We start from the raw sequence: 27,831 nt of genomic DNA, 5'->3' as shown, positions 1-27,831 counted from the left end.
CGTGCTGCTACAGAAGAAGTAGTCTCCCCTACTTCTTCTGTGAAGTAACAGACTTTCAAAGAGACAAATGGAACAATTAAATTCAATATTTTATTGCCCTTAGATCAGCAATAAAGTTAGTGAACCAGCCTGACAGCATGACAGAATCAGGAATTTTCTTGTACAAAGCAAGGTATAACCGTCTAATCTAAAAAATAAAATTCTCCATTGCAAAATATTTGTCGTTCAAAATAGGATACAAATGTCCAAAACAAACATGATTATCACCAATTCACTTGTTTATATTATATACTTTCAATATTATAAATAAAATAATTCCAAGATGCTTTTAGTAGTCGGCACACCAGGTGCTAAAAAAAGAGGCAAATGCAAAAATGTTGATATGTTGAAAAATAAAAGAGCTGACAGAATGATACAACAGAGTGAACACAGACTGAGTCTATTTCCATAAATACAGAAGCAATAGAATGAAGTGAATTGTACAATAAACCAATTATTTTTAGAATAAAACAAAAGAACGGAAAAAAAGAAACTGGGCCGAATTATATTGGAAAATGTCTCTCATGGATTTTTTACTGAGCTACTTTCAAGAGCATTGGGAATTGTAAGGTTTAGACATTCAGTTGATTTAAAAGTGACTAAATCTCTGACTTAAATCCGCCCAGAAATGTAGATTGAAATCAACATCAAAACTCATTTTGTTAAATCTGCCCTGATGCTGTTTCTTGCCAGTTCAACTCGTCTAAGTACAAGGCAATTGTTATAGCAGTTAAAGCTGATTCGATCCTGTCGTGTCGAATACTAAATGTTACATCAGATAAAGATAAAATACAACGAATGAAAAATTACACATGAGATAAGCCTGTTCTTTCACACTGCTTCGTGTCTACGTTCCACACTTTCTTCACATCTATCTCTCTAGCACTTACTATTCCACTTACAACCTGCTTTTCTATTCACGCCCCATTTACAAGTATGTACAGTTTCCCTTCACATCTTCACTTTTCATGTTCCTTTTCTAAATCACATAGCTGCACAACCTTCAACCAAACACATCCTTAATTGTACCACCAGGACAGTTCTTTCATAGCATGTTATTGTACCATTCATTCTCTTGTGCTTCTTCTTTGGGTTTATTTGACTAAACAGTGTAGTTGGGTGATTTTATTTCAAAGGACACTTCTGGGAACAGCCTTTCTGTGTTGTTGTTTGGGAGACTTGGGGGAGCTGTCAGGAGGGGGCCACTGCGGTTTAGTGAGCTGAATGTCTTCTTCTATTTTAAAGGCTTTCTTCGGGGGATCGGCCTGTGGGGGCCAAACTACAGATATTTTGTTGCAGTGTGGTTTGATTTCATTGCACGTTTTTGTCGTTTCGCGTTCACCGCCGTGCATTTTGTCAACTGAACTTATGCTGCTCATAGAATATCTCCATTCAAGTTTCTCATCTGAGGGGATAGGTCCACCACTTCCTCCGGGTTTCTGCCCAAGTCCATTATCGTAGCTCCCTTTGGACTTGAGGAGTTGTTTGTAATGGTGTAGACAGTAGAAGTGTCCATGGAGAGAGACGTAATTTCCTAGGCTAAGAGAAAAGAACAGTCAGAATAAGACAGTTACCTCTATTTCTTAAACAACTATACTGTCAGTAAGACACTAAGGTACTTACTAATTAATATTGCAATGTTTAATTGTGCCCGAGGTGAGCATTTATTTGAATGGATGCCACGTTTACCTCAATTTATTTCTGCAGTGCTCACAGTAGAAACAGGATTTATGGTACTTTTTTTTGTCCACTATCAGAGCATCCATCGGATAAGCTCTCCTCCGACATACTGCGCAGAGCTCCGACTTCGGAACTCGAACCTGTTTGAAAGAGATAAAATGCAAATCACTGATTTTTTTCTTTCATTCATCCCATGTGCAGAGCCTTTTTTTGGGGCTGTCTCACAATGCAACAACTAGGGCTTTTCTCTCATTTCTTTATTATTATAGTTAATCTTGTTAGCACAAAGCAGTAAAAAAAAAAGATTACATTTGTATTTTAAACATACCTCATATGGTTTATTCATTTGTTTAAATAAAACCTTTACAGTGGTCATGAGAGTGACTTGTTCAGTGTATTTTTACACACAATTTTATTCTACTATTTACTCAGCCACCTACAGTCATACATGCATGGATGTCCATGTATCTCTTAACTACACGTTGTTTGTGAGCTCTATAAATATGCTGTCATCTGGGTAATTGCAAACACTCAGACATGGTGTACTGTAATTTTCTTGTTGAAAAGGTACATTATATTCTGTTTTTTTTTTTTTTTTTTTTTTTTGCAGGTCAGCAAATGGAAAGCCTCATTAACAGGCTGCAGTGCTTGTCATGAGCTTGTTAGAACGATTATGTTCAGAGCAACATCATCCGTACTGCAAACAATGTACAAAAAGTTCAACAAATTAATTTGATTAAAGGTCCACTTTTTCAGAGCTTTCCATTAAAGGTCATTGTCTTTATTAGTGAATAGAGTTGGCTGAGTTGTCATCACATCATGATAGGTAGTTATAAAAGGAAGGAAGATACTCTCTGTTAAAGTTTGGTTGCTGCCGTAAGATGTTACTGGAAACATCCTTAAACAACTCAATTCACTGGTGAAGACCATGAGATGAGAGGTGTGTTTGAAAGCTTCAGAGAACAACAGTAACTAGTAATCTGGACATAACATTATTTTGTCAAACTGCTGTTCCAATGTCAAGGATGAACTTTCATACAAATGTTATTGAAAGCAGTCAAATGTTGACACCCCTTGTTTAGAATATTCAACATATTATTGCAAAATTCTGTACAGATATTCATGATCCCCATAGGATAAACAGTAATCTCTAACACAGCCGTCATGACATTCCCATCAGCCTCAGATGTACTTTGTGGTTAGTGCTAATTAGTAAATGTTAGCATGCTAATATCCTAAACTACAAAGAGTTACCTGCTAAACATTAGCATCTAATCACTATGAGCATGTTAGCATGCTAATTTAGCCCAAAGCACTGCTGTGCAAACATTTCCACAGAGCTGCTAGCATGGCTGTAGACTTCCAGTCTTCTTGATTGTTACCAACACCTTTTGTTTAACAGAAAAGCTTTCACAATGCATCCAACGTGCTAATTTCAAATACTGCACACCACAAGCAGTTATTCAAAGAAATCCTGTCCATCCATTGAAGTCCATGCCATTAGTTTCTGTTGTTTCATGCCGTTGCGGTCTTTACCAGTTGAGACAATCGTCTGATGTGACATGACTTGTGATGTCGTCTCCTCAGATATGGTGTAGCCCAGGCTTTTGAAAACGGATTCACTCTCTATCCATGTTTTATGAAAATTACTCAGCAACTTCTCAGCATCGTCATCGTAGGTTTCTGTTTGCTTCCCTGCTGCAGCTTTTCTTTTGACTGCATCAGCGTAGGAGAAAGGAACCCGTTGGATTGACGAACTCTCAGAGTGCTCAGTGACAGCTGTCCTTGTTCCGGTGACCTTGTTACCAAACTCGTCAACATTTGAGAAATGTTCTGTGATTGATTTGGTTTCAGAGAAACCTGATGGTTCTGCTGGCACAGTTTCTACCTCATTTTTCTGGAGAGGGAGGGGGGTGCTCTGCCGTGAGCCTCTCTTTGTCTCTTGAGGACTTTCCCGCTTTGAAGTGTCTGCTGTTGTTTCACTCAGGCTTGACACAGTCTCCTCCTGATCCTTTTTCTCCTCTCTGAATGAGAAACTTTGCTCATCCAGTTCAAAAACATTTTTAATAGCCTGGATGTCAAAAGTTGGCATTTCCTGTTCCAGGATGTCTGCCTTCTTTTTGTCACAATCTGTGCTTTCAGCTTCATTGTTAAGCCACTCTGTGAGTGGGATTAGCTCCTTTCTGATATATACTTTCTCTTCTGGTGATTCAAATTTGTTTACAAGACTACACAAGTCTGCCCTGGGAAGCTCTTCCTTTTCTTTGTTCTTATTTTCTGTCTCACACTCCTCCATATCTGGACCCAGTCGCTCAGGGATAGCAATGGGCTCCTTTCGCACATAGGTCTTATTAATTTCAGCCTTTTGAGCCTCTTCGAAAAACTCTCTCTTTTCCTTGACAGATGCAGATGATCGCTCTGAAATATCTGAAGCATCAATAAGATCTGGGTCATTTTGACACAATGGCATGTGGGAGTCAGATTTACTTTGTGTTTCATTTGCATTCAAACCCTCTGAAATATTAGCTTGATCTTCTTCTACATGAGCAGGAATTACACCGGCCCGCTGAGCCTCCCCAGATAAACTCTGTTTGAGCTTTTCTGCTGACGTCCCTGAAGTCTCCACCAGTTGGGACTCGATTTTGATTTGCCGATGAAATGATGGAGGTGATTCCACAATCTCTGATTTCCTCTCTGAGATTTGCTGGGGGAGTAGCGGTGGTGGGGTGACGCCACGTGACAGTTTGGCTGTCGTGTCTTTGAGCCGAGCCAAATTTTCCGCTCTATCGAAAGTCGGAGTGGGTGTGATTCTAGTGAGACGTGATGTTGGGGTGTCACACCTGCGTGGCGGTGGTGTAGGAGGTGTGGGTGGCCTGTGCAGAAGGGTAGGCGACGGAGTAACTCTCTGGGGTGAGTCAGTTCTTCGCGTGGATTCGATGGTGATAAACGTCGGTGAGGGAGAACGCATCTTCATTAATGGCGAGGGAGCGCGAAGGTCTACAGACTTGCTCTGACTTGCTTCTTCTTTCCGTCTTTCATGTGACGTCTTTTTCTTTGTTTGGTTCTCAACTTTAGCAGAACCAATACTGATCTTAGATATTCTTGGTGATGCCCCACCAGAAGCAGATTTCTCAGAAACAGGCTCACTCTCGTGCTTCTCCAGTGTCTCGTTATCCTCTAGATGCATTAGCTTTGCCTCTGCAAGTTTCCTCACAGAGGAAAGAATTTCTTCACTTTTTTGAGCATCACTTTCCACCACAGATCCCTCCAGTTCACTTTTTCTTTCCGAACTCATGAGCCAATCTGGAACTGTATTGAGCAGAGTCTTCACAGACTTAGAATCAGCCTTCTCTGAAACTCCTTGTATCTCTGTGATGTGAGAGATTAACACTTGGACCTCTTGCCTCTGAGATTCCTCTGTTCTCCCCACTGTGGACTTTACCCGTTCATTTTGTTCTGACTCGCCTGTCACTGTAATTGGGACATCCCTTCTTTCTTCTGATAGTTCCTCTGCGCTCTGCTGAATATCTGTCACTCCTTTCTTCTTTTGAGATCCCTTTGCTTGCTTTTGAACTGCTTTTTGTTGCTGGGAATTCTGATCGTCTTTCCTTTCTGTGGTAATGACTTCTCTGTTGACTTGAATGTGCTCTTCTTTTATATTTTTATGAATTTGGGAAACTGCAATTGTTTCCTGAGTTTGGTTTGTTTTTCCAGGAGCTGCTGTTTTGGTTTCAACAATGTCTGACTTTGATTCTGTGGAAATCTCTTTACCTTGACCTGGTTGGGCACCCCCTTTAGATTTTTTGGACTTCTTTTTCTTCTTTGCTGGAGCTGGAGTTTCTGGTTGGCTGTCAGTTATGCTAACAGTAACAGCAGGCGCGGAGGCAGCAGCAGGAGAGGAAGTAACTTTCTTAATCCCCTGCTTTAACTCTGTCTTTACTTCTTTCGTTTCACTGATCACTTTCACCTCAGTAGCTGTCTTCACTTCCACCTTAAAGCCTTCTTGTGCAACACTCTGTTTCTCACTCTCACTGGTTGTTCTCGTCTCTACATGCTTTTCTTGCTTGTTGTTCTTTTTCACCTTTTGGTTTACTTTGCCAGCTTTTCCATTTGTATTGACAGCCGTCTTTTCTGCTTGCATTTGCTGATTGGAAACCTTGTCTTGGCTCTTGGTGGGAGAATGATCGGTTTTCTTCTTGTTATCACGCTGTGGTGATCTGGACTCTTTTACGTTTTTGTCTATTTTCTCCAGCTGTGATTTGCTTGATTTAACATTCTCCTCTGTGTGGATTTCATCAGGGTGCATTTCATCTTTGTTTTTATCCTCAGACTTGTTGGGGGCCTTTGTTTTCTGATTTTTAGATTCTTTAGTGTTTTCAGTTTTTGCGACATCAGTGATTGACGTCTGGACTTTGTCAGAGATGACAGACTGAGCAGACTGCTTGGAGGAAACAGAAACAGTTTTCTGTGTATGCATCTGTTGTTTAACAGCTGAGACAGATGAAGTCTTTTGAATGGAGACAACTTTAGAAGTCTCATTAGAGACAACTTGCTGTTTGGCAGATATTACTGTTGAATCAGTGAGGATTTTGTTATGGCTAGCAATGGCATTGCTCTGAGTGGAATCTGAGACTTGCTTAGATGAGTCTGAATGAACACTCAATGCCATCTTTTCAGCGCTCTCCTTTGTGATTGCTGATGTGTTTTTATTTGGCTGCTCAGTATCGCTGGTGGAAAGCATTTCAAGAGCAGTGGTAACTGAGTCATGTATGAAAGTGGGTGTTGGAGTAGTTGGGGGGGTGTTGTCCTCCTTCAGCTTTCGGAACTTTCCTTCTGCTTGTATTAATGGAGTGTTGAATTTACTCATTTTTCCTCTAATGGAAGGTGGAGGGGAGGGAGGAGGGGTGAATTTCACAGGAGAGATGTAAACCTTCTTCAGTGGTTTTGGTGACTCAGGTGGTGGAGGGATTTCATATGAAATCATTTTTGATGAGTGTGTTGTTGTTTGTGATTGGTTATGGCCAATTTCTACCACTTTCTCCGATGTAACCTCCACCTGTTGCGTTTTACTGAATTCCACTTTAGGCTCCAGCTTCGGGACGGGATGTAAAACGGGAGCTTTCACTTTTTTGACCGTCATCTTTTTTGCTTTGGCTGGTGAAGGATGAATTGCCGGTGCTGGCATGCTCTCCAGTTCTTGTTGAGATGGAGGAGGTGGGAGGAAGTCCTGCTCACTGGTGAGTGGTGGTGGTGGAGGCGGAAGGTGATCAATGTCAGAATCAACAGAGGGAGGTGGAGGAGGAAGAGGAGGAAGGTCAGTGTCTGCCACTGGTGGAGGTGGGAGAGGCAGCTCAGGCTCTTGCTGCTTTAGGACGTAATCATCAGTCTTTACTTTGGTTTTATCTAGTTTTATCATTCCCTTTCCCTTCGACTTTAGATTACGAAACTCTGTCTTGACTGTTTTGATGCCGTGGTGTTGGGTAATTGTTTTATGCTCCACCACAGTTTTTGATTGCTGAGCAGACTGCACCACAGAACTTGACTCTGTTCTAACAATTTCAGTATTATTAGAGATGGAGTGATTTTCTTTGGATGTTTCAACTGAATTAGCAGTTTTTATCTTTTGTATGTTCCTCTGTGGATCAGCCTTTAGATTTTTAACTGGAGGGCTCTGCTTGACTCGAACTCTCCTGTATGATCCAAGTCTGACTTTGGGAGCTTGGCGCTGTGCTGTCTCCATCAGTGATTTAATAGTGCCTTTAACATCGCCCTTTATCACTTCCTCTTTCTCCAGCTGGGATTGCTCCTGCGTCTCATATAATGACTTAATTGACATCTTCACATCACCCTTTACGTCACGCTCCAGGCTTGGGCTCCTTTCCATCCTCGGTGAGGGCGGAGGCTCCATTAAAAGCTGAATCGTTCCTCTGACGTCTCCCTGAACGTCTACTCCCTGTGGAGCTGTCCTCCTCTCGCTGGAGGCATCGTGCAGACTTTGCATCGCTGTGCGAATATCGCCCCTCACAATTTCTTCTTTTTCAACTTCCTTCACCGCTTGCTTTGCCAGCTCCAGAGATTTCAGTGTGGCCCTCACATCTCCAGGAACTAAATCCTCCATAACTGCTTCAACTCTGGATGTCGATGATTTCTCAAGAGACCTCAGAGCCCCTTTGATATTTCCCGGTATGATATCTGGCTTCTCCACCTCCTTGTACCGCTTTTGAGCCTTCTCCAGGCACCGCAGGGCTTTTGGTATGTTGCCTTTCACCACTTCCTCTTTCTCTACAACAACCCTCTGGTTTGCTGATTCAGACAATGAACTCAAAGCAGCTCTTAAATCACCTTTGACTATCTCCTCCTTTTGGACTCCTTCCAGTGAGAGGGTTGGCTGTGACATGAACACTTTTACTGTGTTGTGAACATCACCAGGTAAAACATCCTCCACTGTGCGCTCAATTTGTGTTTGATTACGGCTGAGGATGAGCTTAGTGCCCTTGATGTCACCTCCCACGATCATCTCTTTTTCTGCTCTGTCAGACAGAGTCTCATCAGGCTCTACATGGAGCTGTTTAAGATAGTCGAGAGCCCCAGATTCAATACATGTGGAGTAAAAGTTGACATTTCCTTTTTCGGTCTCATCTACCCTTATCTTCACTGACTGATCTGTGTTGTCTGAGCTGGACAGTTTTTGAAGAGCACTCTTTATATCCCCTCTTACAATATCCTCTTTTTCAACATTAACATCCTCTTGTTTATTGAGAAGGGAATATAATGTCATCTGCACGTCTCCTTTCTCATCCTCCTGGATGAGTATTCCATGTTTTGCTGAGCTGCTCTCATTGAAAAGATTGTTTATAGCTTCCTGAATGTCACCTCGTAATATTTCCTCCTTTTCAACACTGCTGTCTCTCTCCTGGTTGAATAGCTGATGCACCGTAGAAGTGATATTACCCTTCTCCTCTGAGTCTATAACTATCTGTCTCTCCTGTCTTTCCTGTCTGTTCAGGAGGTTCATCATAATAGTCTGCAGATCTCCCCTGATGACATCCTCTCGTTGAATTTCCGGAGCCTGCTTATTCATTAGCTGGTATTTTGCCATCCTAACGTCGCCTATTTCATCAGCTTCAATGAGTATTCCCTGTGACTTCACCATTTTCTGACTGTAAAGTTCCTCAAGAGTTCCCTTGACGCTCTTGCCAAGGATTTCAGTCTTCTCCATTTTTGTCTCATTAAACTCGTCAAATGGTGTTGTTTCAAAGAGCCATGTTGTTGTCTTTACATCCGCTTTCAAAATCTCCTCCTGTGAGGTAATGGCTTTACCTTCGTCCTCATCTATCTCTTTAATGTGGTCAAGAGGATTTTTCTCAAAGAGCCAGACTGAATGTTTAACATCTCCCTTTGACACCTCCTCTTTTTTAACTGTTTCAATCAGATTTTCAGAGCTCATGCTTCTTATTTTGTCAATGGACTGGGTTTCAAATCTCCATTTCGCAGTCCTCACGTCGCCTTTTTGTATTTCACTCACATTAACTGTTCTTACAGATTCCTGCGAGAGGGCGTCAGACTCAAAGCGATCTTTGTTCATTCTCACATTGCCACCCTGAATATCATCCACAGTTCTCATGAAAACCTTATTTTCATCGACAATACTGTCGAGAGGCTGCGTCTCAAATTTCCACTTAGCAGAGGTGACGTCTCCTTTTTGCACATCCTGTTGCGTGACAGATTTAATGATGTAAACCTCATCTGTATCCCTGATTGCATCAAGGGGCTTGGTTTCAAACTTCCACCGGGTCCCAACGACATCTCCTCGCGTTACTTCTTCGCTTGTGACAGTGGTGACCTCGTGGTAAAGGCCCTCTCTGTCCTGAATGGCGTAGAGGGGCTGATTTTCAAACATCATGGTGTAATTTCTCACATCGCCCTTCTCATCTTCATCACGGACAATTTTTTGCATCCTCCTCAGCTCTGCATCCGTCTCCTGAATTTCATCTAAGGAGTAGGTCTCAAAAATGAAACGGCCCTTATCTACATCTCCTCCTTGTACATCATTCACTGTGCGGCTGCTCGTAGATTCCTCTTGGCTATCATGTATTGTATCTATTGATTGGTTTTCAAAGAGCCACCTACAGTTCACCACGTTTCCTTTTTGTATGTCCTCAGCCTGAACTCTCTTAAGCTTTTGCATTACTTCCTCAGATGTTGAAGTCATGATATCATTGGTTTGGTTCTCAAAAATGTACTTCATCCCCGACACGTCTCCAGATGCAATGTCTATCTCGGTGACCCGTTTAAAGGAGCCCGCCTCCTCCCCAGTGAGGTTCTCCAGTTTCTCTGTCTCAAAGAGAAAACAAGCCGTTCTCACATCCTTTCCTCTAATGTCCTCTTGATTGACAGTGCATGTTTTCAGAATGGTCTCTGTCTCATCGTGGATAGTGTCCAGTGCTTGTGTCTCAAAAAGCCATGTGCAGGTTTTGACATCTCCCTTTTGCATTTCTTCAGATTCATTTTCACCCTTCAGCTCAGTTTTTTCATAGAGGACATCCATTGGCTTTGTCTCAAATAGCCACTTGCAGGTTTTCACATCACCCTTTATCACGTCAACATTGCTGGTTGTCCCCACATCCTCTTCATCTTCAATATTGCTGAAGTACTTAATAGCATCAAGAGGCTGCGTTTCAAACAACCACTTTGCAGTTTTCACATCACCAGACTCTATTTCTTGTTTGGATATGCCCTTGATAATTTGGTATTTATCTATGCTTTCATCAAACTGATCAATTGGTCGCGTTTCAAACATCCACTTGCACGTTGTTACATCACCTTTCACGACCTCTTCACGGCGCACTGTTCTCACCTCGTGGAAGTGCCCCGAGCTGTCTTGCATGGCATACAGTGGAGTAGACTCAAACAGGTTTTTATTTGATTTCACAGACCCAGATGTTACTCCCTCTATGAGAATCTTTTGAGATTGATCCCTGCAGTTTATATCTGTGCTCTCAAACATTTGCTTGTAGTTTGAGACATCAACTCTATCGATTTCTTCCAGGTCGATAGTTCGGATGACTTCCTTCCTTTCCTGTCTGATCTCCTCCAGGGGCTGGCTTTCAAATCGCCATTTCTGATGTCTAACATCACCCCTCTCCTCATTAAGTGCTACTGTTTTTTTCAGCTTGCCCACCTCTGCAAGCTCTTTCAACTCCTCAGCTGGATTGGTTTCAAAATAATGTCTGGCTGATCTCACGTTACCTGCAATAATGTCCTCTTTTGTCATGGGCTGACTATTTGAATCATCTTTTAAAGTATCCATTGGCTGCGTCTCAAATACCCAGCAGTTCCTGCGAACATCTGCCCTGCAGCTTGTGCCATCCTCCTGTGTGAGGTCTTCCTCAACATTCACAGTGCGAGTAACCTCTTTCTTCTCCTCTCTTATTTGCTCTAGAGGTTGACTCTCAAAGCGCCACTTTTGGTGCCTCACATCCCCTTTCATTTCTTCATTTACTGCAGCCTTTTGAAGTTTTCCGACCTCAGGGCCAGTTTTCCTCTCTGCTTGAGGGCTGCTCTCAAAAAAGTGCCTCGCAGATCTAACATTGCCCCCGATAATTTCTTCAATAGACTGGGGTCTTGCATTGGAGTCATCCTTCAGAGAATCCATTGGCTGGGTTTCAAACACTAAGCAGTGCTTGCGCACATCAGCTCCAATAATCTCTTTCTTCTCCATTTTTGAGCTTTCCCACTCATCGAGAGAATCTAATGTCTTTATCTCAAACAACCACCTGCCCCAGTCTCCCTTATTGCTGTCCTCCATGGAAAGACTACACACAAGTTTCAAAGGTGTAGGTTCTCTGTTTGTCATGTCCAGGGGTTGGGTGTCGAAAAGCCAACGTGAAGCAATGGAGTTCTCTAATTCACTTTCTATTTTACGCACAGACTTAACCTCCAGCATTTGGCTTGACTGCCCCATTATGATGCACTTGAACTGAGTATCAAAAGTGCTCGTAACAGTTTTTACTTCTCCCTGAATTTCCTCTAACACTGACCTCAGACTCAACAGGTGGCTCTCATCGATGGTCTCAGTGTGGCCGAGGCTTTCCATGTACCTATTGTCAATCATGTAAATGGTAGCATTTCCATCCTCCTCTGTGAACACAACCTCTTTAGTCAAATCCTCCTCCTTATGCATTTTATTTAGACTATCCATCGTTTGGGTTTCAAACAACCACGCTGCAGCGCGGACATCTCCTTTATCAAATTTGTTAAATTTGTTTTTATAATCGGTGGAGTTGATGTTGTGTGAACTCAGCTCATCCATCGGCTTGGTCTCAAACATCCAAGCTGTGCGTCTCACATCTTTTCCAAGAATAATTTCCTGCTCAGTTATTTTGTTGTTTTCGTCCTCCTCATCTGGAGTTTCGTCTCTAATGGTATCAAGTGGCTTATTTTCAAACATCCATCGCATCGCCTGCACCTCCCCAGGGAGAATCTCTTCCCATTCCGTGTATTCTTCATCGTTGATGTCATCGGGACTACCAGCTTCATCCTCATACGTGTACTTTTGGTTCTCTACTTGGTTGCTCTCAGTTTCGTTGTAATCAGTGCAGTATTCCTTCTCTATGTTCTTACGAACTTCAGGATGAATGTGCCTGTAAAGACGCTTCAGCTCAGACATTCCCTTCTGCTTGAAGTAAGCCTCTTTGTTGAGTGAGTATTTGGAGGGGTTTGCCAATTCTGGCGGCTCAGGTGAGTAATGGCACATCGGAATATTTTCATTGTCTGATGGCATTTCTAGTAAGTCTGGAGGCGGGGGTGGAAGATAGTCAGAATCCTCAGCTGGTGGGGGCGGAAAGTCCTCATAATCCATCACTTCAGATGATGTGTCTTCTGCTGCCTCAGTGGCGGATGCTTCATACACCTCACTAGTCACGGTGTTGTTTTGTGTCACGTTTGAGGACCACTTAGATCGACTGATATCACGTCCAATCTTTTTAGGGAATAACAAATGATATTTGTGGGTGAACAACTACAAATCCATCACATTAGCCCATGACAGAGTTATATGTACATTACATTTCACCTTGTTGTAAGACTTGCAGATAAAATTTAAAAATGAGATCATAAAACATGAATAAACTTACACAGCAAATACCTTTTAATCCAAGGTTAATGGTACTGTGTAAATAAGTTGCTTCCTCATTACAGTCTTTGCAGTAAAGTTAGAATCCTTAAGATTTTCATGAAGTCATTTTTTAAATAAATCGGTGTATTTTCATTCTGTTACTACCTCTCTTAATAGAATTATATTGTCAGCGGCTATTCAGTCAGTCAGTCTGCCATTCCCACACTGGATTCAGATTCCCCTCACACACATGTGGGATTCACAGTTAATGATGCAAGTATGTGATCTAGTGTTACTGTTTTAAATTGTATCAAATTATATCAGCTTCACTGTTGGCTGTTCTATTAAAGCTGCATCAGAACTGTAGATCAGACCATGATGCCAAATTATTTTTGACTGACTTCTCTTCTGTCGCTAAGGGTCTCTTGCTCTAAACATGAGCAAAAATAGGAGCAATGTGGTCATTGCAGTCAGTTTATCCAGGTTAGGATTCCTTCAGCGTTCGATGTATTTTACAGGGAGCCAAATTATCTGCAGAGGTCTCCACTTCTCCAAAACAAACAGACCAAATAATTAAAACAGGTAAAACACTTAATAAAGCAGATTCATGTTAAAAATTGTTTTTTTTTTTTTTTTTTAAATACTGCTTATGTGTACTTGTCATCTTTCTCTGATAACCTAAGATCCAGATGTTTTGCAGGTTTTTACCAGGAGCCAAATTATCCGAGGTCTCCACCTCTCCAAAGCAAATAGACGAGGTGATATAAAGCAGTTTCACATTAAAGAAATCAATGTTTCTCCAAAGCTGTTCAGCAGGGGTTGAAGCCAAGTTGCAGCTAATGTGTGCTCAGCTTATTTCTCTGATAGACGTCCAATGACTTAAAATCCTTTCCTTTAAAATAAAGTTAAAAAAGGCCAATATCCAAAAAGTGTATCTAAAAAAAAAAGTGGTTTAAAACTGGATTAAAAGTCAATTTATGACAGCTACTTGCAGACAACCACATGCTCTTATGGTGACCAAAAATGGACTGTGTCTTTGATTGAAATTAAAGATCTCTCTGAGTTTGAAGATTGTGGGAAATATTTGGGGTAAGTACACAACTCAACAAAATATATAACACTGGTGTAGTGATTTTTAGATATTGTAATGTGGAAATGTTACCACATCTTTAAAACATTATGTTTGCTTGACTTCACTGTAACCACATATAAATTACTTTTCTGTATTCCACTACAGACCAAAGACAAAGACAATGCTCAAGGAGTGTTTCCCGTGGCATTTAATCGCACTTGCTGTTTTCACCAGAAACCACAGGTGATATTAAATAAACCTGCCCAAAAATCTTAAGGATTGCAACTTTAAATAATATTCTATATCTCAATTACACTCACCCTAAATAAAATATACTGTCAGTTCATATTTTCAATGCTTACCTTCATTGGTTTCTGTGGAGCAGCCTCTTCTATTGTTTTTTCAAAGCGATCCCTCAGCTCTTTTGTTGTGTACCTGGGAAACTCCTCTTCTAAAAGTCAGCACAGACGGAATTATAAAGGCAGGCCATAAATTAGTCAGGCAGTGACAGCGTATATAGCAGAGAATAAAAATATCTAAACAACATCCTACCTGTTTCATTTTGATGGTTTTCAAAAGACGATGCCAAGTTGTTGCCGCTGTATGACACCTTTATGAGAAAAGGAAAAAAGATATTGATATTCTACACATTTTTCTGTTCAATGTAATGTTGTATTCTCTCCAAAACTCAGAGACCGCCAAACAAACATTAATTACACAAATGTGATTGATTGCAATCAGTTACATTTGTACCCAACAAGGCAATCAAAGTGTTAAGCTCATTAGCAAAGCCTGAAGGAACACAGCAACAGAAAAGTTCAATACCATTGTTTCTTGGTTGAAGTTTAGCTGCTGACTGCCTGGGACGACCTGCCTGCTGCTGCTGCTTGACACTGTCACCTCAGAGTTGGACATTTCCTGTGAAGATGAAGACAGTGCTTGTCAAACACAGCACAAAAACACACAGATAACTCTCGGTTTCGCTTCACCACATTGTCCCCCTTGCCATAGTCACAGATGTGAGTTTACACGACTACAGTTCTCTCCACCAGCCAAAGCTTAATAGCACACAACTGAATACCATGCAGAGAAGATGCTAGACCAGATTGCTCACCGCAGTTTGAAACGACTAATCACAGATGGAGGCAGGATGACAAAGAATGTGTCAAGCTGTTCACTCACACTGTACCATAGCAAAACAAGAAATAAGACAATATTTTTCACTGTGTTGTGAAGTTTCCATCTACTGAATGGAGCTACAATATCAGTGTTATAAAGCACCCTCAAGGTTTCCATGAAAAGCGTGAGATGTCAAGTAATGTCTGTAACTTAAACCCACACACTTTGCTACACACTTTTGGTACTGGTGCAAGAGGATGTAGCAAGAGACCCGGTTAATATTCAGCCTTAATTTACCTATTGTACTTGCAAAGCTTCCCATGCAGTGACACCACTGTAAAGCTAAATGCAAACATGCTCAGGTCAGAAGAATGTCCCCGTCATTTAACCACAGTGATCTCCTTCATGCTCTCAGGTTTACCAACGAACATACTGTGTTCTACATGTGTACCTGCACAGTTCTGTGATGGAAATGGAACTGGGTTACACTGTGTGATGTTGCAGTTTCCTGGGTCTCAAATTGTTTCCTCACACTGGCAAGTCCCCCGGGCAGGGAACAGACCTCCGACTCCTCCATGACCTAATGAAGCAGGAAATATCATTAGCTGCCTCTACTTCTGCATGACCTGAAATCAAAGTATGCTTAATAGGGCTATTCTGTCTGGTGCGCACGCCGTCGAACGTGGTGCGGCTCACGCTTTCTGCGGTTTGCTCTCTCACCAGCCCAGAAATGACGTTCATATGTTACTGAACTTCTTTCTTAATTACGTTGCTGTGGCAACATAATTGCTGCATGGAATATGTTCAGAGACGTTTCGTTCCGGTAATGAAACACTCCATGTATGGCATAGGCTTTGGAACATGCAGGCGTACAAAGTGCAGGACCTTGACACCAGAACTTTGGATTCGCGTCCAAACTCCTGTCAATAAAAGCACTTTGGTTAAGATTAGGGAAAGATTGTGATTTCCGTTAAATGTTAATAAAAAAAGGTAATTAAAAAAACAGTGTTGTTGTCTTAACGACTGGACACTGTATCGCAAGATAGAAAACAGAATTTGTCCTGCATCATAGCTCCCTCAAAACGTATTTGCTGTTTCAAATGAGCTGCACATAAATGTAATTTCTAGGAGTCAGGGCTTATCTCACATGCACAAACTCATTTAAAATGCTGTTCATGTAATGGTTTTAAGGAACTGTGAGATCTATTTCAAAGTACAGCCAACAATATTTTATTTTCTCCCACTTTCCTCTATATTCTGCCCTGTGCGGGGAGTCTCATATTTCCCCTCTATTTATATATGTATAGGCAGGACCGCTGACCCCTTTTCTGCAGCTGCAAAACTGTCATCACCTCCACTTATACTGCATGACAACACCAACAATAATGGCAACAATACCGGCTACTGTGCTTTGGATGCCCTGTAGCAGCTTAAGATTAAACTGTACAACAGGAAAACAAGCAAACCGACATAATGACCATAGAGAGTCGGCTTCTAATTACTCATATGGTGTTTCCAGTGCAGACAGCTCTGGCAGGTACTGCAGCTTCATGTTGTAGAAGAAACAATACATGTCCATGCACACAAAGTAAAGTACCCCGCTGGGGATGGTGTTGTCTGCTCGCTTGGAGACAGCTGGCTGGTACACGGCCTCACAGTTGGTCAGTGGGATGACCTCTGAGTCCACAGAGTGAATCCGGTTCCTCTGGTTTATATCTCTTCAGGAAGTCCTGCCCTGGTTCAACCTGCGCTGCCAGCAGCTACGGCACAGATACCCAATAAACTGTTCAATGAAATGCGTCTCACGTGTGTTATCAGGGATCATTAAGGGGTTGCACACCATAGTTTTATAAACACATGCAATTAAAGCACTGCTACAATTGTTGGATTTTTTTTATGTTTATGCTGTTATCTTGTATATAAACCAGATTATTTGCAAGTACAGAGAATTTGTGATCATTTTTTTGCATGTAAATATACTGACTAAGAAGGCCAAATCTGAGCTACAGTAATGCTTTAAAGGTGCTTCCATAGTGCAGGTGGCGCTTGTGAATGATGCCGTCTGAGTCATTTCAAAAACTCTACAGGGGCATTATTGAAACCTATTGCTCATTTGTCTCCAGACATTCAGTTACTCACAGGATGTACAGTATGTATAATTATATACAGCCTTTGAAGTGTCCCATGGCAGTTATTTTATCATGATGTCAGTTAAGTTTGGCCCATTCCTCCACTAAAGGCCTAGACACACCAAACGGACAATGAAGATCTAATGGCGACGAAGGCGGCTGTTGGGTCACCTCATACCTCCTGTACCTCGGCCAAAAAATTGCACTTGAACACACAGCACGCAGCCAACTAGCACATATGTTCTGTGACTGCATGAATGCATATAACTCTCCATACCAGCAGACAGCTGTGGTCTGTCTTTGTCATTCAAAAAGGGAAACCGGAAGACTGACAGGACGGATTCAAGATGCTAGTTAGCCAATTAGCACATTACCAACACAACCTGATGTTGAAAGAACAAAAATTTCACAAGCTAAAGAGCTCACTGGCTAAAAAAGAAATTGTCCCTAATATAATAACAAGTTTGTTTAGATCTCACGCCATCTTGACTTTAGTTGTTTGTTTACTTTCCTCACTTCCGTTTCTTTTCTCATGCACTGAACTACACTCCCAATCAGAGTGTTTTTTCCGCCTTCTCTGATGCTGATTCAACATGCTGATTCTTAGGGAAAAGCAACAAGCGGCAAATGGTGCCAATGGTGCGGGACAGACTGCAAAAACTTGGGCGACAGATGCTCACTAATGGCCCGACATTGACCAACAGCTGACTGGCTTGGTGTCTAAAGGCCCTAATTGGAAGCTTTCAGAGCAAATCAAACTAAACTGATAGTTTTGTCCAAAATGATCATTCTCTAATAGTGTCCCCCAGAGTTTTGATCGGCCAATGAAATGGTCACTTAGAGCACATTAAGTTTTCAAAAAAGCCATGACTGTGTTGCCACTCATATTTTGTCAATAAAGGCATTGTTTGTAGAATATACTGTGAGTCAGCATATTAAGGTATTATGGGGTTAAGAGGATCACCCAGGGAGTGGTATTTGTAATCATCAAGATTTTTCTCTTTGTCTATGGCATAATTAGACTTTATGTCTGGAATTGCATCAACCAGCAGTCCAGAACCAAAGGAGCATTATTGTTAACCTGCAGGGTACTGCAATCTGCTGAAAAGACAGTCAGTGTGATTATTAACTCTTCTAACTGTTATCATCCACAAACTCCATATCTGGCCAGTTGCTGACACAACATTTTTGTCTCTGTTTGCAAATTCAAAGTATTCACATCTCACTTCACTTGTGGATATAAATGTGCTGATGCAAATAAGAGGATAAAATATGAATACAGACTGTTTTGACATTTGAACAGCATCAAAATTATATAAGCCCATCTATTACTCTGAAGAAAATCTCAGCTTTGCTCTGTGCTGTGGTGCATTAGCACTACTTGTAGCCATGTGTATTTCCAACTTATTGTAATATCGAGAATAATGTCAGCAAAAGCTGCGAGGCAGGCGACGCGAGATGATATTTCACATCTTTAATATCATCCCTGGCAGCAAAGGATAGGTTTAATCACTGCATATCATTTTTCAAAAACTCAATAAAGCGCAGACTGAATGAAACACCAAATCAGATCCAAACATCCCATTTTTTTAATCATTTTTTTGACTTACAGATAGCTAAAAGTAATATGCTATTCAAAAGTAAGCTGAATAGTGGGCTCATGAACCTGTAAGCCATTAATGCAGTGCTCTGAATTTCACAGCAAAAATACATTTTATATTGGTGCACAGCACTTTTGTTAGCTGCTTTCTGTTGGCATATTTATTTTGCCATGTTTGATTTGTAGCTTATGAGTTCCTGAGGATGATCTATTTTAGCCTCAAAGGATCGTTGGGTATGTTTGTGTCAACCAATCAGCCAATTAAGACAGATAAAGAACACATTACACAACTTTTAAAATTAGAGGATTCTTGTTACTTACAGCACATACTTAGGTTCTAATCTTGACTTTTGCAGTTAAACTTAATGAGGGGAAAATTCTGTACTGCAGCATACTAAAGTCTAACTATAAATTATTGTGGTAGGAACAAAAATTTGTAGCCAAAAAAAATCTGTCAACAGTCTAAGGCTATCTAATGACACGTCAGGTCGGGCTGAGAGCTCAAATAACAAGAAAGTGAAGTAATCTCGGCGCCATGTACTTGCAAAAATAAATCACGCCTATTTTAAACTTAACCATGAAGGGTCGTGTTTCTCGGTGAAATATAGAGGAAAGCTGGTAGGTCAAGGGTTCTCTTTCCAAATGATTTTTAACGGCCTGCATTGATAACCTTGTGTCTTTGCTCTTATTAATTAATTAATTACTTTGACGTATCCTTCATTTCGTGGCGATGAGCGATGAGGAAGTAGAGCGACGTAACACCTGAAGGAACTTGTCTTGGTACAAACAGCTCAGAGCTCAATCTATTTTGAATTAGTTAGAATGAATCTAATCTCTCCTCAAGATAAAAATTAAGAGTTAGTTTAATATTTTAGTCACATCTTATTTTCCGGCAAGTCTGACATACGATTTATATTTTGCCTTTGTAGCTTGGGTTTTGAGTAGAGGTGCACTCAACATGAGGACAATGTTAATGCATTTTAGAGTACAGTCAAAAATTCAGTGCCATTCTGTCATGTTTTTCTCTGCCAATATTAAAGAGAGATTTTACAATTATTGCCTTTAAAGCATGCAGAATCATTAACATAAAGTCATCATTTAAAAAGCCAAAATTATTCACATATTTCTACAAAATTCCACTCCACTCAAACAGCTCTCAGAGTGCTCATCACCTACCAGGTAAGGAGGATATAAAAAAAGTATAAAAATATGAACTCAGCACGTAAAAATCCCACTGAGAGGCCACTGCACCGCCGGCCCGCAGGGTCGTTCCAAGCCAAAAGCAAATCCCAGTCAGTGTTGGAGACCAGCTCCAGTACTATGTTTTCACCTCTGTCCAACGAGCAGACAGTGACAGCTGATTTTATTTTAGACCCTCCGCCCACTTGCAAAAGATGGGCCTGGGGTGTGTTTTTTTTAGAGAGTGAGGCCTCCATGCCTCCCATGTCAAGTCCCTAGAAAATTCATATGGAAATACTTCCTGTGACTCCTCTGCAGAGGGTTGTGTACTAATAATCAGGTCACCCTAGTTTCATCATCACGGCTTCCATCAGAGTGCACTGCATACTCCAGCAGCTGTTACCGCCTGTCATTATATGCCAAATTATGCACATACAAAGTCGCTACAAGTACTCTGAGAATCCCTCATTTTTCACTGCTTCTGTTAATCTCTAAACACTGTAAAACGAATGTCGGGCAGGTGCAGATTTAAGTGACAGTAAATGTTAGCGAAATGTGTTGGCTGTGCGCTGTGCCGTGTTGGTCTGAAATGGGGTCAGTGATGTAATGCTATTTGTTGAGAAGAGAAGGGTTAAGGGGGTCGTAAATACGACAAGAGACACCTCTGAGTGTGGAAGAGCCAGCTCATCTTGTTTGGCCCAGCTGGAGACGGTGGCGCCAGCCTGACTCTGGTAGTGTCAGTGCTTGGAGACCAGACATGTCTGCCAGGCATCTGCATAACCCCGCTCATCCTCAGCATGTGTAACTCATACCTGCATTTCCATACACCACCTGTTTAAAAGAGACACTCTGGGATTCCTGCTCCCGCCAAACCTCACTAGACCAAAATGCAAATGATCCTGCTCACCTGTTCTCCGAAACATTTACAACGTAGATTGATATGATAATTATAGATATTTTTTTTATTTATATAGCACTTTTACTATACCTAAACAAGAAAAAATACCAGATAAATAATACTTAAACGTAGAATTGATGATAAGCGAGGTATGAATACCTTAAACACAGTAAAACACATTCAGTAAAATGGAAGATATAATTCTGACGAAAGTGTGTTTCTAAGAGAGATCTGAGAGAAGAAACACAGTCTGTCTGATCTCCTTCAGCAGGCCCTTTCAAAGTTGTGAGGCTGTGACTCTAAAGGCTTGATCTCCTCCAGTTTATAGCCTTGACCTAGGAATTATTAACAGACCTCTGCTGGAGGATATCAGGCTGCATTCAGGCTCAGGAGGCGTCACTAAGTCAGTGATACAACCAGGGCACAACCAAATGTGCTTGAAAGTATTCATTAAAATTTTAAAATTAACTCCAAAATGTACAGGTAACCAGTGAAGAGATGCCAAAATAGGTGTCATGTGGACTCGTCTTTAAGATTCTGTGAGAATGCAGCATTTTAAACGTGAAGTTTGGAGAGATTGTATTGAGTGAAACGGGAATACAGCGAGTAACAGTAGTCGAAGCGGGATGTAATGTACGCGTGGATCACAAATTTATAGATTAAAAGCAGACAAAAAAAGATAACATTTTCAAGATATTATGAAGTTTCCTTAATAATGATTTGAGGACTGTTGGTCACCTGGTGGTCAAAGTTAATGATGTTATCAAAGATAACCCCAAGCTTTCCACACTGGGCTTTAATCATAGACTGTGATCTAAGGCTATTGCAGGGCAAACACAGAGAAAGACAACCATTCATGTTCACATTCACACCTACGGGCAATTTAGAGTCACCAGTGAATCTAACCTGCATGCCTTTGCACTGTGGGAGGAAGCTGGAGTACCCAGAGAAAACCCACGCTGACACAGGGATAACATGCAAACTCTGCACAGAAGGGCTCCCCACCCCAAGGTTCAAACCCCCCAACCCGATTCTGTAGCTACAGTGATGTCACCTATTGGTTTGTGGACTATTGTTTTGAAGCCTCAAGTCCATTTTAGCTGCCACCATCTTGGTTTTTTTGGAGCCAGAAGTGACCATAATTGGACGAGAGGGTGGAGTTGTGGACGAGTGAGGGGCAGTTCCGACTGAGAACCAAATAGTGGTAGTAGTAGTAGTAGTAGTAATCAATCCTATTCATATATGCTAATCAACCGACCAAATCCGACCTGATTTTGGTAGGACTTAGGGCATGTGTGTGTGACAGGAAGAGTGACAGAGAGATGGAAGAGAGGGTTTTATAAACAATGTTTCTGTAAGTTATTAATAACTCAAATGCCCCGGGTTGGGCCACATCACTAGATGCAATGCGAGCACTTTACTACAGTTGCCAGCCGCAGATAACCGTCTGCGTCACTTCTTTTAGTTTTCCTTGTCAGACAGCCAATTTAATTAAAGCAGGGGTCACTGACTGCGCTGAGGACACTGGCCTCATCTGTGTTTCCTCCACCAGTTTATCGGTGAAAAAACAAAAAACAAAAACAAAGCTTTCAAATACTGATTTGGATGTTGATAACCTTGGCAACAACTGAAGCTTTGAAGCATTCAGGTCAGCCCTAATTGTAACCAGTTTTGTTGTGTTGTTACTGTCAAATAAGAAACAGCAGTCATCTGCATAAAAATGGAAACTGATGTTGTACATATGAAAGATTTCACCTTGAGGTGACATATGAATGGAGAATAATACAGAGCCGAGGACTGAGCCTTGAGGCACTCCATAGGAAAAATGGGAGGTAGGAAATAAACAACTCTAAAACTGTACTTGATATGCCAACCCAGTGCTAAGTAAGATCCAAAAACAATAAAATAGATGTTTGGCAATTGTCAGCTCCTAAAAGAATAACATTAAGAACTCTAAGAACTGCAGTCTCCGTGCTGTGACCTGCCCTAAAGCCTGACTGAAATTATCACAGAACCCGTTTCCATTCATATGATTGATGAGCTGCCCAGCAACTATTTTTTCAAGGCCTTTAGCCAGGAAGTTCAGATACTGGGCAGAAGTTATTTAAAATGGATGAATCAAGAAATGGCTTTTTGAGATGGGGCTGAACTGAAGTGGATTTAGAATAATCAGGCACCAAGGTGAGGAACTGATAATAGCTAAGACAAATGGGGAAAGCGAATCAAATATTTCTTTGAAGAAGTAAGTTGGAAAAAAGTCCACTGAACAGTAGGATGGTTTCATTTTAGTAATGACATTGGTTGGATGCGAAATAGTGACTGAGTTTTAATGCTAGCAGGGTGCAAGGTGATTAATATGATCCTGGCATTGCTCTGTCAGGATCAGAGTAATGGAAGTCACAATCATTTCAATCTTAATGAAAGTCAAGAGCAAGAAAGGATTATGAAAAAAAAAATTCTGAAGATTCATGTCAGTGTTTCGAGGTCTCATGTTCTTTTCATGATGACCCTGCTTTATTCAGCTCGGAGCCAGTCCTCTGTGATCCATAGCGGAGTTAAGTCATGCAGTGAGGGCGAAAGGAAAGGAGAGATATTTAATTCTCTCTCTCTCTCACACACACACACACACACACACACAGAGAGAGGAAGTGATTCCCATCTGATACTATAAGAAATGTCCAGTCTGAGAAATATTAAACTAAATATTTTAGTGACAGCACTTTTGACACTTCTTTTGGCTGTAAAAGAGTCCAACTCTATTCAGAGTGTTTTAGCAAGTCCTCGAGTTGTAGACACATTGTAATTATGTGTACTACAATTATTAAGTGGAGGTTAAGAACGTCTAAGGATTGTTAGAGGCAATATAATGTATAAGGCAAAGAGAAATTCCAGCTGAATTAAAAGGTTGTCTGTTGGCTGAAAGGTCATAGGATTATTGTTTTCTGTATTTTTCATATTTTCAATAAATCCCATGAAAAGAGCAAAACCAACAATGAATTTATCCGTTGCCGGTGTAGTTTGTCCATATATGCAGTCAGTCCTATAATAAAATATATTTGGACATTTACATATCTTGTCTTTTGTCTTTTTATTCCATTATATTATCATTTCTTATTTATTTGGAGTGAACAGAAAAATGACAAGGCAACACTGTTCAAGATAGGTCATATAACTTGACTTGAGTCAGATTTAGTCAGGCAAGCCTGAGGTCTTCAATTTACAACCTAACACTGATAAAAGACTTGACTTGACTTTGACTTGGTATTCATGACTTGAGGCTTGATTCCCAACTGGTCTGGTCACAGGGTCCACATTCTTCCTCAGTCATTAGTTCAAGGTCAACACAGTTTAATACTATATTCAGTGTCATATTTGTGTTTGGCCATGTCATCAAGCTTGTTTGCTGTCTCTGTCAAGTACCTATCCATTGTCCCACTCATTCTACAGCAGGAAACAGCACTTCAAAATAGAAGCTAAGTGTCGGAAATTCACCGTACTTCAAAATAAAATGTGCTTTTTACGAACTTGACACGTTCGCTAATCACTTGCCACTTGAAGTTCTTTCAGAATAAGTCCACAACCTACTTTTGGACCGCAACCCAACAGCTGAGAACCACTGACTTAGACCTAAACCTTGCATTTTTCTAGATATTGAGAGGTTACGTTTAGTTTTGGAACATGATTGGATGATTCCTAGTGGAATTTGTGCAAACCTGGCAACTGAGGACGTGACAAACCAACAGAAGCCACTACAATGGGCAGCTATCATGGAGGGGGCTAGCCCAAAAATAATTCAATTTGATTCAAAGGTTATGTTGTCAATGAAGGTAGTAAAAAGAAAACAGTGGTTCTGCAGCTCAAAAATCAGGGGCATAAACACCCAAATTCATCCATTACTACAAAACCCACAAAGAAAGGCACAGGAATGGGTCTACTTGAAACATTGGTTTGATAAAATCATCAGAATTTCATATCAACTGACTTGTGACTTGCTCGACATGAGCAATGACTCGACTTGTCGTGCTTGACTTACAGCAGGGGCTCAACTTGCTTGATTCTCACCACAGTAACTTGGGACTTTCTTGAGACTCAAAGGGTAATACTTGAACCTGCACATGTGTGACTTATTCCTACGTCTGTTTTTTGCCCAATATAACACAGTCAAATCTGAAAGCTGGCACTGTAGCCTCATAGCCATTTTTTAATTTTCTATCCCACTGTGCTGGAGTGCAGAACCAAAACAAAAAACCTGCCACTGTCTGTTTTTGCTCACTGCATGAAAATTGCATTTAATGCTGGCTGTGTGTGGATCTAATGTCTTCACCTTAGGAATGAGGAGCAGGTTTGTGATTTATAACATCAATGCAGAGCATGGGGGTGTTGTCCAGAAATGTGACAAAACAACAAAAAAATAATTTGCAATGATTAAAGAGAAAAAAGGGAGAATGATTTACAATAAATAAAAACAGTCTGGGAAGTAAATTCTCTTTGCTTTCCTCCTCAACATGCCCTTAAGCAAGGCACTAAACCCCTAGCTGCTCCTTCACCAGAAATGGCTCGTTGCCAGCCATCACAAGTGTTGGGTGGAGAGCCTTAGTGTCAATTTGTAAACCTCACTCCTCTCACAACTACCCACCCAGAATGTGGCAGTAAATATCTGTGAGCTCTTTGTCACAGTGCCTGATTAAATAAGAGAGAAGCCCAGAGGAGAAGCCTCGGAGCTGTTTGCATTACAACGTTTAATTAGATTCCTGAGGAAACAAAGGAAATGTCACATTTACAAAAGCTGACAGACACTTTTGCCTGACATAGTTTGTGATGGCGATACTGTAAACAATGGTTTTTATGTCAGAAGCAATCAGGAGATTATAATGAAGTAATGTCAGAGCCTAATGATAGCTCTGTTTATCCACTTAGGGGCTGTTTGTTATTTATGAGGTGGCGTCAAACAGGGGAATGGCATCTGAAATCATTTTTTAAGCACTGGGGAGGGACTTGTGTTTTTTTATTTCAGCTTAGGGGAGGGATATACAACTTTAAATGGTTGTATTTTGTATTTATTTTCAACACCATCTGAACCTCAAAACCGCAGGTGGGTTTGAAAGGCATGTTATCCATAAAAAATCGCCAAAATCACACCATTTATCGGAGCCAGAAACTGTAAAAGCATCGTTGGAAATTTGCTTGAACACATCATGTGAGATGAATGCTTCCATCAGGATCAACACGTCTAAGCTTAGAAAAGTGATATTTAATCCAAATCACTTTATTCTGCATGTCTCATTTAAAATGTTGCCAGAGAGAAACCAGATCCGGTAAAAAACATTAAATTCTGCGCTACTGTGTGCATGATAATAGTGACAAACCAGGGCTGATTTGCATTTTGCTTTAGAAATTATTGTCTGTCATTCCTCTCTCATTCCCCTGCTGTGTGATCATTGATTTGGCTCCAATACCTACATTTGATATGAATGTAAAAAAAGTTGGTCGTGTATTTTTCCCCAGTCACTCAGACAGGCTTGAAGAAAAATATTTGTATCTTCAGGGAGGGTCTCAAAATAACAAATAATAATATAATTATAATATAAAAAAGACACACCCAAGCCTCTCCCCTCCTCTGATAAATAAAGAACAGTCTCTAATACAATATAACAACGCAACTTAAGTACAAATATCTGGCATACCAGTGTCTTAAGATGATGGTTGCTAAATTATTAATAAAAAATATCAGCATTAAGCAACACTTCTCTAATAGTTAATTATGGCCGCTGTATTTCCACACAATTCTTTGTTTATTGAAACAAATAACAGTTGTTTCAGATTTAATGTGTATATTGACCTGACATTAATTGCAATGCAAATGTTTGCTTCTGCAGCTCTACAAAATAAATCAGTCATCTTAGAAATGTGCAGCAATTAGCCACTGCTAATTACCAGCTCTGACATCAGAATAACAAATTTACAGCAACAACAATTCTTATGAAATCTATAATAAAAGTGAATTATGACAGCTGCTGGTTGTCTCTCTGTTTAATCACCTCTGGTCTACATAACTGCAGATACATAAAGGGATTTCATGTACATTTCATCTGAACTGTATGGTTTTGTGTATAACTTGGATAGCACATATTTTACTGTTTTTGTTCTGTTGAAATATTGCCAACAGTGTTTTTCATTTCCATCCTCTCCCCAGTAGAGGCTTGGTGTAGCTCACATCAATGAGCACTGCATGCGGACCACAGGCAGATAGCACCATGGGTTGCATGACAATGAGCCACATCTCTGCCAGATGCCATTAGAAGTCGGGCAATGAATCACAAGGATTCTTGGATTCACACACTTGTAAAGGAAAGCTTTTTTTATATTTTGAAGCAGAGTTTATTCTTTTCTATTCTTTAGCTTGAGTCACATTTAGAGTGATGGATAACAATACCTCAATACCCAGAAATTCAGGAATTATTAACTGCTTTTATTGCAGCCGTCTGGCTAAAAGTACACAAGTTATGGTGCCCCACTTTTCTTATGATTTCTTCCACTCAGACATTTCTAAATTAATTTCTTATTGCCTTGGCTTTTGATCATCCTCAAGTGGAGCACTATAACGTGTTAAGTGTGAAGTGAAATGTAGAGTGTAGATCAACCATAAAGCCCAACAAGCCTAACAGATGATGTCAGGTGTGAGAGGCGAGTGATATGCTGTATTTTAAGAAGTGGTATGAGGCAGCTCCAAAGTGTCTGTACACGGTGGCGTCATGTTGAGTAGCAGCAGCTTCTTTAAGCTCAACACAGTCACGGCTCTGTGTGTGGCGGTCTCTGCTACAAACAGAAAGTATCACTTTGTGCTTTTGACCACAGGCCACCTGGCAGTGCTGAAGGGAGCTACACACACATCCCCGGCCCATCAGAAACGTATGTCCACTAGCTCACAAAAATGAAATGATTAGTTTGTATAGAGAGCTTTATGGAGTGAAATAGAGGGAATATATTTGGGCTTTCAAT

The 27,831-nt window shown here is 40.8% G+C and overlaps 1 protein-coding gene across 2 annotated transcripts; it reads right to left on the bottom strand.

Annotated features, from left to right (window-relative positions):
• Nucleotides 1-76: 76 nt before the first annotated feature.
• On the bottom strand, nucleotides 77-20,094 carry xirp2b (xin actin binding repeat containing 2b). 2 transcript variants are annotated; one of them, XM_033617160.2, is made up of 9 exons: nucleotides 19,932-20,094; nucleotides 16,624-16,786; nucleotides 15,478-15,606; nucleotides 14,733-14,825; nucleotides 14,460-14,517; nucleotides 14,270-14,358; nucleotides 3,256-12,700; nucleotides 1,729-1,859; nucleotides 77-1,578 (listed from the first exon to the last, which is right to left on the bottom strand). In XM_033617160.2, the coding sequence occupies exons 3-8, from the start codon at nucleotides 15,601-15,603 to the stop codon at nucleotides 1,768-1,770; spliced, it is 9,903 nt and encodes a 3,300-aa protein (XP_033473051.2). In that variant the 5' UTR covers nucleotides 15,604-15,606; nucleotides 16,624-16,786; nucleotides 19,932-20,094; the 3' UTR covers nucleotides 77-1,578; nucleotides 1,729-1,767. The 2 variants fall into 2 exon arrangements, with proteins under 2 accessions (XP_033473051.2, XP_033473052.2); XM_033617161.2 differs by lacking the exon at nucleotides 16,624-16,786 and having other exon boundaries at nucleotides 19,932-20,076.
• Nucleotides 20,095-27,831: the final 7,737 nt, after the last annotated feature.

The sequence above is a fragment of the Epinephelus lanceolatus genome, chromosome 14, assembly GCF_041903045.1.
Source record: "Epinephelus lanceolatus isolate andai-2023 chromosome 14, ASM4190304v1, whole genome shotgun sequence".
NCBI classification, from domain to species: Eukaryota; Metazoa; Chordata; class Actinopteri; order Perciformes; family Serranidae; genus Epinephelus; species Epinephelus lanceolatus.
The sequence above is the reverse complement of the archived record's forward strand: the minus strand, read 5'-3'. Positions and strand labels throughout refer to the sequence as shown.